The 12840-nt window shown below is 32.3% G+C and overlaps 5 protein-coding genes across 5 annotated transcripts in view; 2 read left to right on the top strand and 3 right to left on the bottom strand.

The window, feature by feature from the left end:
* Positions 1-1452, top strand: part of LOC135850126 (mucin-12-like) — a 59932-nt gene extending 58480 nt beyond the window's left edge. Inside the window, exon 10 of the mRNA XM_065370881.1 lies at positions 111-1452. Within this exon, the coding sequence (XP_065226953.1) occupies positions 111-207 (97 nt within the window). The 3' untranslated portion in view covers positions 208-1452. The remainder of the gene's footprint in view (positions 1-110) is intronic.
* Positions 1453-2012: 560 nt separating this feature from the next.
* Positions 2013-4482, bottom strand: LOC135850131 (uncharacterized). The gene is made up of 7 exons (XM_065370887.1): positions 3828-4482; positions 3442-3643; positions 3177-3262; positions 2987-3096; positions 2735-2906; positions 2492-2646; positions 2013-2413 (listed from the first exon to the last, which is right to left on the bottom strand). The coding sequence occupies exons 1-7, from the start codon at positions 3885-3887 to the stop codon at positions 2149-2151; spliced, it is 1050 nt and encodes a 349-aa protein (XP_065226959.1). The 5' UTR covers positions 3888-4482; the 3' UTR covers positions 2013-2148.
* An 867-nt stretch (positions 4483-5349) lies between these two features.
* Positions 5350-7919, bottom strand: LOC135850130 (rRNA methyltransferase 3A, mitochondrial). The gene is made up of 5 exons (XM_065370886.1): positions 7539-7919; positions 6775-6922; positions 6450-6706; positions 6211-6366; positions 5350-6139 (listed from the first exon to the last, which is right to left on the bottom strand). The coding sequence occupies exons 1-5, from the start codon at positions 7657-7659 to the stop codon at positions 5631-5633; spliced, it is 1191 nt and encodes a 396-aa protein (XP_065226958.1). The 5' UTR covers positions 7660-7919; the 3' UTR covers positions 5350-5630.
* Positions 7920-8063: 144 nt separating this feature from the next.
* Positions 8064-9605, bottom strand: LOC135850133 (neuferricin). Its single transcript, XM_065370889.1, has 4 exons — positions 9130-9605; positions 8923-9063; positions 8657-8843; positions 8064-8581 (listed from the first exon to the last, which is right to left on the bottom strand). Exons 1-4 carry the CDS (start codon positions 9449-9451, stop codon positions 8386-8388), a joined length of 846 nt encoding a protein of 281 aa, XP_065226961.1. The 5' UTR covers positions 9452-9605; the 3' UTR covers positions 8064-8385.
* A 90-nt stretch (positions 9606-9695) lies between these two features.
* Hinfp (Histone H4 transcription factor) lies at positions 9696-12589 on the top strand. Its single transcript, XM_065370882.1, has 9 exons — positions 9696-10072; positions 10144-10380; positions 10455-10594; positions 10671-10851; positions 10917-11072; positions 11145-11343; positions 11411-11674; positions 11760-11901; positions 11974-12589. Exons 1-9 carry the CDS (start codon positions 9970-9972, stop codon positions 12499-12501), a joined length of 1950 nt encoding a protein of 649 aa, XP_065226954.1. The 5' UTR covers positions 9696-9969; the 3' UTR covers positions 12502-12589.
* Positions 12590-12840: the final 251 nt, after the last annotated feature.

Genomic DNA, 12840 nt, shown 5'->3' with positions numbered 1-12840 from the left:
GAAAACTTTAAATAGAACTAAACTTCATTCTGTTCCACTCTGAATTCTGAATTCAAACAGTCTCATGTAATTTTACGTTACTTAATTTTTTTTTTCAATTTTATTTGCAGATGTGGTTCCGACGGCCGTATGAAATGTGATCCGAAATCATGTAGTCCGGAACCTTTCGTAAGAAGTTTCATAGGAGAAGCTATGTCCAAGAGATGAATTTCGTATTCGTAAAAGTGCGTTAGTGCCACATTTTTAAATTTATATTTGCAGAAGGCGTGTGACTAATTTGTGCTCAACAAGTATTTTATGTAATTGCCTTAATGGCGAAAGTTTACAAGAAAACGACTTTCTTGCCTTTTTTTTCTCTTTTCTTTATTGTGCGCGACAGTTAAGTAGCAAATCTTGCCTATCTTTTTTTTTGTCCATCATGCCATAATTCATTTTTTAAACATAATTTTATGTTTTAGTTTAAACGAAGCATTTATTTTTTATGTGATGTATGTCTAAAACTTTATCAAATTATGTTTTAAACATGTTTAATATTTTAAAGTTTCGTATCCGTTTCTCGGACAAAAAAAAAACCATTCGCAATAGGTACTTGAAAAATATTCCAGCGCAATTCCTACACTATTCTTCCATTATAGGTATTATCAATATGCAAAAGTATGAATTTCTGCAACGCATTCAAAATTTACTCAACTATTTCGAATTAAACTAGTCATTGAAACCCGTTTTTTATATTATTAATTTTTTTAAATATATAATTAAGTTCAGCGTTTGAAGAATGCATTTAAAAAAAAAATACCTTAAGTACCTTTTACGTTTTTTCTTGTGTATTTATGTATTTTAGTATTGGCAATGAAACTCATCTATCTCCATTACCATAAGTTGTGTTGAATCTCTTTCATACTCTTTTTTTTTCTTTTTCTTTTAAATATACTTAGAGAACTTTGTCGTTAAATTAGGCAAATTCTGATTGAACCACCGTTGATGTGCGGTATACATGAAATGATTTTTTTTTTTCGCTTTGTATGTGTATTATAAAAGTATGTTTTAGTATTTTTATCATTATCTTCTGATATCTTGGTCGTTTGACAGATAGAAACATTTTGGCATAGTTTATTTATTTATTTTTTTATATCGTTTCTGTCTCTTGAATACCAAGATTTGTCGAGTTCAATTATGATAATTTTGTATCGTATTAATGTCTTAAGGTTTTTCGAGTATGTATTTTTTAAATACTTTTAGTTTAGAACGTTGTAGATAAAGTGGTATTTATTTACATTTTCTGTAAGATCTTTTTTCTTCTTTTTTTTTCTTTTCTTTTTTTTTCATCTTATGAAATAAGAAATAATTTGTGATTTAGAAAAATGAATTAAGTATATTTTCTACGATTGATTTTTTTTCTTCATCGATTTCTCAGTTTCGTACAAAATTATCTGAATAAAAAATTTTAATAGATGAGTTGATTATTCGTATTTTGGTTTTATGATCTGAACACCGAGTAATACTGAACGCTATAAATGTGCGGAGATTGTGAATGATGAAGAGGAAGGGTAACGGGGTTAACTATAGGAACGATGTCTTTTCAACAGAACAGTATTCGTGTTAATAAAATTGCCTATTTCGTGAAAATGAAGGGGCTGAGATATCTTTTTAAAGATCAGAGAAATCATTGAATCGAACTTATTTTTTCAAGAATTGTTTTTGGAAAAAATACGTAAATGGAAAGGAATCGTAAAAATTTGTATGCCGAATTACAAAAAACAGGTAGGTAAATAATTTTTACAAAACGATGAACGACAAGACTTAGTTTTCAGAACAGATATTTGTTACATGAGACAGCAGCAATGATTGGATAGTATTTTCAAAAAGCATCGAAAAATCTCAGCCTATTTTAACCAAATTTTCATTTTTTTGGTTTATTGTTCATTTACAACGATTGTAACATGAACGGTTCTTTCAACACTTTATTACCTCAGGTAGGTAAGTACACCGTACTACAATTAAAAAATTTCTCATTAGCCGTACATAAAACATCTATAATGCAACATAAATGTATATACATAAAAATTGGTATTATATGGGTAAATAAAATAAAGAGTAATAACATCAAGGACTTTCTGAAAACACATAAAATTTGATTAAAATGAACTATTAAACTTTTGAACCGTTTGGCAAATTTCGATTCGGAGAACGAATGCCATTTTCACTAGAATACGATTTACTTCTAAGCATCGGTCTTTGAGCTACGCTGTAAAAATAACTAGCGTTACTGTAAAAACGCGGCGGCGGTGCGGTAACTGCTACTTGCCTGTAATTGCACACCGAAGGCAAAGTATACGAAACACCTGGTATAGAAACAGAGGCCCTATCGTTACCGTTCGCACTGACGCTAGTTCTCTGCAGCTGATAATCGATTCTGAAAATTACAAGAGTGATTTGAGTATCACTGCATGGATGATCTCGTAGCGAGGAGTAAAAATTGAGAAAAGCTTACGGTATAGGTCGATTCTGACACCAGTATGTTGACGGTGGTGCTCCGACTGGTGGAAACAGTGGTGTTTGTTGAGGAATGTGATGAGCGATTTGAATATTCTGAGGGTTATGATTTATTCGTATGCTGTTGTTCAAAGTTTTCCTCAAGTTTTCAAGCTATAAACGAGGATAGATATGAATAAACTTTGGTATAATCATACGTTATCATATGTGTATGAAAAGCTCAAATTGAAATTCAATTTACCTCTGCTTTTTGATCCTTGTTTTCCTTACGTAATAATCGAACTAATTTCTCTTGGTCTTTGTTCTTATCTTCTAATTCACGAATGTAGCCATCTACTTGTCGACTTTCGTGGTTTTGATTTTTATTCCGAACAGCGACCAGTTCCAACTGTCCTTTCAAATATTCTATTTCCCTAGTTTACAGACGAAGAGAATATGTATTCATCATTCAATAATTCTAATACCTATTGGAAATTATTCAAAAATGAGTTACCTCTGTTGCTGATCAATAGTGTACTTCATTTCGTAGCTTTCTTCTATCGAACCGTTCGTATCTTTAACCGAATCATTTTGCTGCGTTTGTTTATGTTTGATATTATTCATCTGTTTGCGGAAAATCATAGATTTTTCAAGAATTTCATAATTTAAAGAAATTAATCATCAATATATAAATGATAACGTACTAAAATATATTTAACATCTGTATCGTTAATGGCATTTTGATATTCTAGGTCGCAATCTGATTTGAATATCAGTTGGTATAGTAAATCTGTAACACATCACAAAATAATAGTCAAATTGTTCAGAATGTAATTTTTTTCTGAAAAAATGGGCCTATCAAAAACAATTTGCCTTTCCTTCATATAGGCCTAAAGACATTAGATTCCAAAACGAAGATACCTGGCGATAATAAACAACGTTAACTCAATTGTTATCAAACATACGTACCTCGATTTTTCGACTGCAACGAAGCGATTTCTTTATGCAAGCTGCACAGCATACGTTTTTGTTCATCTTTTAAAAATTTGATATTTTTTTCCAATTCGTCAATTCTTAAAAGAGGATCTTTCGAAGAAGTTGTACTTTTCCGAATATTATATTCGTTATTCGTCATACGTGCCGGAATATAGTCGTTCCGATCACAGCCAATCTGAAAATTTATTTTAAAAAAATAATAATAAAAATAAAATTATTGTTACTTGAGAATAGAATTTATTTCGATGATTCTACTTTATTATCATGTTAGGTACTTAGAAAAAACCTTTAAAAATTCTAAAAATATTACAAAAATTTACGAAATTAACTCGGTACAATAAATTTTTACGAACGCTCACCTGCGAAGGGCTTTGGAAAGACGTAGTTGTTGGTAACGAAATTAAAACCTTCGAAGCCATATTAATTAGGTAACTAAATTTCAATATGTTACGCGTACGACTTCAAAAACCGAATACAGCAATTACCGCAGTCAACGCATACCGACGAGAAAAAATTCACTTGAAAAAATTCATACTCGTCAATATTGGCGTCCGTTCGTTGAAAAAAATCAAAATTCACTTTCACAAAATTGCAAACTTTCACTAAGAGCTTACAACATGTTGCTTCATCATTCTACCACCGAAAAACAACTCGAACAAAAAAAAAGTAGGTATTAATTGAACGCGAAACTGTTGTAGAACAACATTCGTCGAGTATCATTAATTTGAAATCATTGTTTAAAATGAACTTATCAACGGAGACTAAGCTTTGGTAAAAAAAAATTAATACCGAATAAATAATCTGAAATTGACGAGCAACATTGGAAAATGGAAAAAGCCAACAGGGGGAAAACTACACTTATACACTCTGTAATTGGTAAAGGGATGAACTCGTCGTATACTCCAACACACTCACACAGCAGACGTAGTTAACAGACTGCGAGCTTTGAATGATGGCACGAAATACACAAAGGGAAAGGGAAGCAGTTCCCGGCCATATCGATCGGTAAAATTTAGCACACACAGTTACTAGTAAATGAAAGAAAGAGTGATTTTTAGTGGACGGAATAACAGAAGAGGAAATTATAAATCATATGCGTTGCCTGTCAACGAATCACCTACATGTAAAACGTATTGCATTTCAAATTTCTTGGTAAATGCAGTTGGTACAATTTTTTTTTCTTCGTACCTACGTAAATTGTATGTATGCCTTATCGAGGAAAACTTCGACGATAAATAACGTACAGGGTTTACTCTAGTTAGTAATTTCTCGTAACACAATGAACCTATACCAACTTTAAATGAACTAAAGAACTTTTCTAGGTATTTGTGCTATTATTGAACGCAAATTAGACGTCATTAATAGTTTGAAAATTATCCGGTATTAGGTAGGTATTTTATTTACACCTGTAAATTACAACGAATCATTCTGTATGCTTAATAGATGTATGTAAATTTATTTTAAACCAACGAAAATCGCGTATTTCTCAATTTTTGAATTTCTAAACTGATAGGAATTTTCAGAAGTAGGTAAGTAGGTATTCACAGCTGGACACATTACGATCATTCGTAATGTAATGTACATTCAAATCGATGAAGATCAGAAATCAATATTTAGAAATCAAAAATATCGATTTTAACTTGAATGTTTTAAACCATCGAATAAATATTAGAAAAAATTCTACAACTCTACGTAGTTTCTGCAACTTGCCAAAATCAACCGTTGAAAATTAAATGGGCAAAATGGCACCTGCGTTGCCTTGGCCTACCTATATAGACCTTCGTAGATTGATACGGCGCCACCCCAACCTAACAAACCTTATTTTACTCCTCGTAAAATTACTGAACCAATTTTCTTCTAATAAAGAGTTAAATTCGAGAATTGATATTTCATTTTTTTTAATAAAAAAAGAATTACATTAACAAAATTTTTCACAATGAAAAAATTTCAATCGTATAAAACATCAAGTTATCACCACTAAACTTCGATTACAAACTTCAGTTGGTACATTACTCAAAAATACAGCAACATTTTCACTTTTTTTTCCAGTATTCGTTAAAAGACTTATAATACCTATTCATTTAGATCTTTTTTAGATGAATAAAGAAAAAAAGCTGATTTTGAGCTAAATTGAAAATTCGATAAAAAATATACAAATAGTATTAATTTTGTAGCTGTTTTTTAATTTCAAATGTAATTATTCCTAACGCGGTCGCAGCGTTTAAGCTATTAACGCAATTAGATAATGGTATGTTGACTCGTACACCGTTGTTTTCCTTAGCGAATAAGAAAGTTTCTTCACTGAGCCCTTCGGTTTCACCTCCGATGACGATAACGTACGACTCGTGATTTTTGTACTCTATACCATAATACGGATGTACTGGAATATTTAAAACTTTTCGCAGTTTGTTTTTATCTAATATTTCTTCTTCTTCTTCGTCTTCCTGTATTTCTTCAGGTACTTCAGATTCCATGTCAACGGAATCAACGTAATCTTCAGCTCTCATAGTGACCGGATCATATTCATCGGATGCCAGATGATCAGCGACTATTACTTTTCCTTGACAATTATCTCTAACATCTTCCCACATTGCGTTATTTTCGATACGTAAATTGAACAACGAGCCGCAGCTAGTTCTGGTGACTTTAGGATCCCAAAGATCGACACATCCTGTAAAAATAATTCAAAACGTTACGATACTGAAAAGGAAACAGAAACATCTAATGTTTGTAAATGCTTACCTTTAAGAAGTACAACTTTTTGAACTGGTATTGCAGCAGCTATTCTTAATATAGATCCTAGATTTCCAGGTTCTCGAACATTATCGCAAATAAAAGTAATCGGTAACGTAGGAAAATCCAAGGGTCTGTTTTCTAATTTTGGCATCTCAAATAAACCTAAAAATTCGAAATACAGCAAATTATTCCAATAACTCGAAGGATTCATTGTAGAAATATAAGATCACATTTGAAGAACGTACCAGTTAAACCGGGAGATGTGGTAAGATTCGACCAATTTTGCAGATATTCGTAAGGTATTTTATGCAACACAGTTTTTTCAGGAGTAACATACTCATCCAAAATTGGAAGATCTTCAATTAACTGTTTACGAGTGAAAAGAATCATCAGTGGTTTAACACCTGCTTGCAGAGCATCGCTGATTAAACGTCTTCCTTCCAACATGATTGTATTCTTTTTATAACGTTGCTTGCGGCTTTTTGCTGCGGTCATTAATGAGCTGAAAATGATAAAAAATTGAAATAAATTGGTTAATGTTTTCAGAAGGAACACTATAAGTCAACTTACGTCAGTCGAGAACTACAAGGGTCTAACACTTTGTACGGAAGTTCGGTGTCTTTGCCTTTTACCGTTTCAAAAGATTCTTCGATGCCTGATTTCACTACCTCTTTCGGCTCTTTCTTCTTGAATTTAATTTGATTTCGGTTTAAAGGAGCTGTAGTAGAGTAACATTTTACCAGATTAACATACTTTTGGCACAAATCACTCGATGCTCGAAAGTTGCTTAAAAAACACATCCGGCTTTTCACGACGAACATGATTTTACGAGTAATTAAACTAAATTCATCAAGTTTATGGGATCAAATTTCTGTTAATGATTGAGCTTGATTGTTTCGCGAAATTTTTATTCAAATTTTATACTGAAAACATGCACAAAAGTTCGAAAATTTTCATCATTTTTTCGATTTCGCGTTTTTCAACTTGTTATCAGTTTTTTACCAGGTAAATATTGTCACAGCACATGGCAAAGAATTTCGAATGCGCATGCGCGAGAAGTGTCGACAAAATTTCAGAGATTTTATTTTTTGCAGATTTTGAAACTTTTCAAGTTTTTAGAGCTTTCCTTTTTTGTTTGAGCAGTCTGGAAATTTCGGAAACCAAATGAAAATAAAATGTCTGTAGTTTTCTCAAATAAATCATTAATTTTTCTCACTGATTGCGAATAATTATTTATTATAAATTATTAAAATGTGGACCAAACATTTTTTCTTCATCAAAAATTTGTTTGTTTATCGAGGTCTTAGATCGAGATAAGTATATAAATCACCTACCAGTATATTTTTCATACTTTCGAGTTCGATGAGTGCGTCTATTTTCTGATTTCATACAATAATATGCGTCCAAATTGAAGCAGCAAAATAAAAATAACGTGATAGGTATTGAATGCTTCATTTTATAACACAGTTCAATCCAATATCAATTTTCAATGTTTCTTTAGGAGAAAAAAAAAACAAAATCGAGCTTACAAAATACATTAATTAATGATTTTTAAGAATAATTATCACAGCATTCACTAGTGACGGATAAGATTACGGTTCGCAACATTAGTAGTAATCATCTTAAGCCTTAAGGCTCAAGATGATTACTACTTTTATCAAGCCTGTATTAAAGTGAGAAGCCTAATTCAAATGTCTTTAAACGTTTACGAAAATTGAAATAAAATTTGTGAACAACTTCAATTTTTTCATCACAATTCAAACCATCTTTTTTTAAAATGTCAAACGTTACATATTTTAACCTTAAAAACATAAGACCAGTTTCAATTCGAATGAAAAAACGCCAATAGAAAAACAGAATTGAAAAAATGGTGATTTATTGAGTGTGATTTTGTAATGAGTGAGCGATGAGTGCATATTTTTACAATGATCTTAAAAAATACACGTATAAAAAAAGTATAAAAAAGTATACATCATTTTCTGAACATGAAAAATAATTAATAATACTTCTGTTAGCGTCTTACGAAATATTATCTTTTTAAATAAAAAAAAAAAATCAGGAAAATTCTGTTACTTCGATGCTGATATTACAAAAAAAAAAAATCATAAAATAATACAAGAAATACCATAAAAATTAGGATATCGGCACGTATTATCGCCTGAGATGAAATAAATATCACATTTACGAGGTTTTTACGTAACAGCTATACGAATTAATATCACAGTTCTCGTATTCGGAAATATATTGAGACATTTCATCTCCTGAGGGAACATTGTTTTCAGAGACAGGCTTATTTATACATGCACAACGATACGAATTTGATCCTGGCGAGTATAATTTTCTAGGAACACCGACCCAGTCTCTTTCAATACCACCGCTAAAAAAAGAATACAAATCATTCCATAAATACAACAGTAATATGATTCAAATTTCTTGGAAAAATTACGCTCACCTGCGCACCGAACACCAAACTCTACTTCCTTTTTCGGCAGTCCATTCTACATTGCAAGGAGGAAATTTTTCTTTTTCTTTGGCAGCAGAATTTTCGTTCTCTTCGGCTTCGTCGAAGCGTTCCATGATTTTTTTATTATAATCGGTGGGATTACCTTCTTCGTCGTAATATTTTCCGATCAACTTTCCTATTGAAAATTTCAACTCTCGATTATGGTTCTCCGCATGATTACTAATAATAAAATAAATCATTAAGGAAATAGTTACCTTTGTATTTGTATTTATCTTCGTACATTTTTAACCATTCTTTCAAATGCCTCAAGTCTTGCAGTGGTAGATCGAGTACGTCATCAGTTAATCCACTTTCACTGAAATCTCCGGTGATGAAAGCTCTACTGGCATCACGTCCTATAGTACGAAATATTATTCAATTTCTACCATCGTAAAAGAATAGCGTTAATTTATAGCAATTACCTATAAATCCGTGATACATTTGGCCAGCACCGTAATACGATTGTCCACTGGAAACATCAAAGACTTTCCCCAGAATCGAGAGGTACAAGTCTTTGGAATTTTTACCATTTCGTTGCTCGAGATCTTCGATCGCGAATAGCGTTTCAGCTGAATTAACACTCACGAATCTGGGAATAAAGACGTATTTGAATAAATCGAAATAAACCGAGATGTTGAAAAAGGGGAAATAAACGCCGAAATTTTCATAAATGTCACGCAACGAGTCGCTGCAAAAATACGAAATTATCAGAACGGCGATTATGCCGAAAGTTACCAAGTTCATGGTTAAAGTTTCAAGACTGGAACGATCATTTCTAATTCAATACATAATCAGAAAAATTAAATAATATAGAGAATTTCTCAATTTGAAACAAAGAAAGTTCAGATTCGGAAATTCCGACAAGTGACAAGTCACAGCACAGCCATTTACTGATAAGAATTGTGTTTGTTTACTTTTTTTTATTTCGCGCGAAACTGATAAGCCTTTGGTTGCGTAGGTAGGAGGTGTTCTTTTTCTTTTGAATTTAGTGCCATTTTTCGTTCTTTTGTCTCGAGGGTTTTCTCTTTAATCGACGTATGATTGCGATTAATAATTAATTAACGAAATTGTGAATAATTTCTGTGTTCTGTAAGTTATTAGGTAGCCTTTTCGTTAAAAATGAATAACAATTGCCATGAAGAAATAATGAGACGAAAACGACACGACTGTATTTTGACAATCGTTATCACGAGTCATTTCGATGTAGTATGAAATAATTATTGAATATTTTATTTAAATTTCGAGTTAACTTCTTTTCAATCATGACTGACGAAGACAGAATAACTCAACATTTGGAAATGATGATTCATAAACGAAGCAGATGCGAGGACTGGGTTGCCTCTGTACAGACAAAAACAGGGGATGGTAATTTCTGATTTTCTAAAATAATTTACATTCTTCTTAGTCTAGTTTTTAATCATTTATTTTGATTGCAGACAAGAAAGAAAAATATGACTTTGATTTTAACGACGAATTTTCCGATTTAACCGACTCCAATGAAAATAATAAAAGACGTTTTAGGAAAACAGTGAATCCTCAACGGTTACCTTTGACTTTCCTTTGCGAATGGAATTCTTGTAGTTTTGTTAGCGAAAACGAAAGAATAAATTATTTTTCTCACGTATCAAATCATATCAAAGACTTGGCGATTGTGAAGAAAAACGAAGATTCTGGTAGTGTGATTTTTTCTCAGTCAAGCCCTGTTTACCACAATGTGTATTTTACGACGACGTATTTGTATTTTCAGAATGCTATCAATGTATGTGGGAAAGCTGTAATTTCCAATCGACTAATGTATCAGAAATCAAGAGACACGTTAATTATCACGCTTATCATACAATTTTGAAAGCAGTTGCTTTGGAACTTCATAATCTGTGGGATTTTCCGGTACTTAAGAATATTAGACGTTTTCCTTTTGTTTTTCGTTTCTTCAAAATCTTTAATTTTTTTCTCTCAATTTCAGCGTTGTAAATTGGACGGCGAAAACAGAAATTGGTTACCAGATTTATCATACCCTTTCGAATGCTGCTACGAAGAATGCGATTATACTTGTGATAATTTTCAGACATTTTTGAACCACGTTCATCATCATGTTTTAAGCATTGACTTTAGTTCTAAGAAAGAAGTTGCTTGTAAATGGAGAGGTAAAAATATTCTATTTGATTTTTCACATCTGCTTATCCGTTATTTATTATTTCATTTTTCGTAGGTTGCGTTAATTTCAAATGTAAAGCTAAAACTCGTTTAAAAATACATTTCAAACGACATACCGGAGAGAAAACACTGGCTTGTCCTACTTGTGGAGCATTATTCGCTACCAATACGAAATACATGGATCACTGTATCAGAAAAATTCCAGAAAAAAGTACCACTTCTTGATCCAACATTATTAATCCTTCGTTACTCGATTTTTACTCTAAATATTGTAATTTTTCAGTCGAATGTAACAGATGTCAATACTGCTTAAGATATTTTTCGAGTGAGCGACTCTTAAGGGATCATATGAGGTATCATATTAATAGCTATAAATGTTCATTTTGCGATATGACTTGTTCCACTCCGGCCACTTTAGCTAATCATGTTCGATATCGTCATCTCAATGAGAAACCTTTTCGATGCACAGAATGTCCTTTCACGTAAGTTACTCTCGTAACTTTTCAAAACCGCAGACGTTTTTCTAAATTTTATTTTTTTTTTTTACAGCTCGAAAAGTGCCGAAGATAGTAATGCTCATATGGCTACTCACGATGCCGAACCTCGTTACCAATGCGAAGCTGATAATTGTGATTTCTCGTGTAGAACGATGACTACGTTTAAGAAGCATTTTAAATCGGTGCATTTGATGGAAAATGGTCCGATTTATTGTTGTCATTTATGCGATAAAAAATACAACAGAGGGCCTCGTTTAGGAAATCATCTTCGTACGAAGCATCAACTGGAGCATCCTCCGGGTCATACCAGATTCAGGTACGATTCCAAAGATGTGTAGTTGATGATATTGTTATTCATACTTACATTTATGAGAAAATTGATCACGACTGGATGTTCGCAGGTATATGGAAAATATAGACGGTTATTTTAGATTACAAGTCGAACGCTACGAGAGTCTGGAATTGAACGATGTCCAAGTTTCAATCACTCATATCAACGAACAACCTAAAAATTACGTTTTACAAAAAGACCCATCTTCGGACGTAAGTTGGCATCAAATTTCTCGATATTCATCTTAATCGAGCCACTTAATTTTTTAAATATTTTTCATACAGGGTGAAAATTCCAAAAAATTCACCGTCTGCGTGAAAGAGCCCGAACAACGTAATAAAGGAGCGTTAATCGCTATCGATATAGTAGACGAAGAAGGAAACATATTAAGAACAAGTACAGTACAAGAAGAAGTGATCGAAAGAGATCAACGAGATATTATATTCGTCGATGTAAATCAACAAGAAGCCCAATGTGAAAATAGAACCGAAACGTCGGCCGAAAGTGTCGATAATGCGAATCATCTTCAGGTGAATCAGAATCATAATCAGACGATTGAAACGAGTAATTTGATGACCATTAAACAATCCGATTCTGGTTTTGTATTCGTCGACGTGAATGAGACTGAAAATCAAGAAAAATCAGCACCGAGTCGAAGTCCTGAAGGATCAACTGTGATAAATCCAATATTGGACAGCCACTCGGTAAACTCGAGCAATAATACCATTAGAAAGCGTCCAATTTTGAAAAAAAGAACTGTAAAATTTAGCGATAATGACGACAACGTCGAATTTATTGTGAAACAGAATTAATTACGTACCTGTTATTTTTTTGACTGTGTACCTAACTCGCATTTTTTAAATTTTAACCTAGAAATTGTAATATATACTGCGTATATAATTTCGCTGAGTACTCATTACTTTAAGGGTCATTTCCTCAGATGAAGTATTTTCTACGCTTATCTCGTAAAAACACCGGAAAAGTTTAAGCTTTATTCGATTCACTGCTGCTCGTACATCTAAAATGTATCTACTTATTGCGAAATTCGTTATCAGTGTGAACTGATTAAAGTAATTGGAAGCGATTATTTACCTATTAGTAAGTAATAAGCCATAATATCAGTGCTGAGAAAATTAATCAAGGTAATGGAA

The sequence above is a fragment of the Planococcus citri genome, chromosome 1 (genome assembly GCF_950023065.1).
Source record: "Planococcus citri chromosome 1, ihPlaCitr1.1, whole genome shotgun sequence".
Classification (NCBI taxonomy): Eukaryota; Metazoa; Arthropoda; class Insecta; order Hemiptera; family Pseudococcidae; genus Planococcus; species Planococcus citri.
This window is presented reverse-complemented; position numbering and strand designations above follow the sequence as displayed.

Coding starts and splice junctions, on each gene's coding strand:
- LOC135850131 (XM_065370887.1), bottom strand. CDS start 3,887: ATGGCTTCGAAGGTTTTAATTTCGTTACCAACAACTACGTCTTTCCAA. Junction 2,647..2,734: donor ACAAGGATCAAAAAGCAGAG/GTAAATTGAATT, acceptor CCTCGTTTATAG/CTTGAAAACTTGAGGAAAAC. Junction 2,414..2,491: donor TGTCAGAATCGACCTATACC/GTAAGCTTTTCT, acceptor TGTAATTTTCAG/AATCGATTATCAGCTGCAGA.
- LOC135850133 (XM_065370889.1), bottom strand. CDS start 9,451: ATGAACTTGGTAACTTTCGGCATAATCGCCGTTCTGATAATTTCGTAT. Junction 8,844..8,922: donor AGATAAATACAAATACAAAG/GTAACTATTTCC, acceptor AATTTTCAATAG/GAAAGTTGATCGGAAAATAT. Junction 8,582..8,656: donor GTTTGGTGTTCGGTGCGCAG/GTGAGCGTAATT, acceptor TTCTTTTTTTAG/CGGTGGTATTGAAAGAGACT.
- LOC135850130 (XM_065370886.1), bottom strand. CDS start 7,659: ATGAAGCATTCAATACCTATCACGTTATTTTTATTTTGCTGCTTCAAT. Junction 6,707..6,774: donor CCTTGTAGTTCTCGACTGAC/GTAAGTTGACTT, acceptor TATCATTTTCAG/CTCATTAATGACCGCAGCAA. Junction 6,367..6,449: donor CACATCTCCCGGTTTAACTG/GTACGTTCTTCA, acceptor TCGAATTTTTAG/GTTTATTTGAGATGCCAAAA.
- Hinfp (XM_065370882.1), top strand. CDS start 9,970: ATGACTGACGAAGACAGAATAACTCAACATTTGGAAATGATGATTCAT. Junction 10,852..10,916: donor AGTTGCTTGTAAATGGAGAG/GTAAAAATATTC, acceptor CATTTTTCGTAG/GTTGCGTTAATTTCAAATGT. Junction 11,902..11,973: donor AAAAAGACCCATCTTCGGAC/GTAAGTTGGCAT, acceptor TTTTTCATACAG/GGTGAAAATTCCAAAAAATT.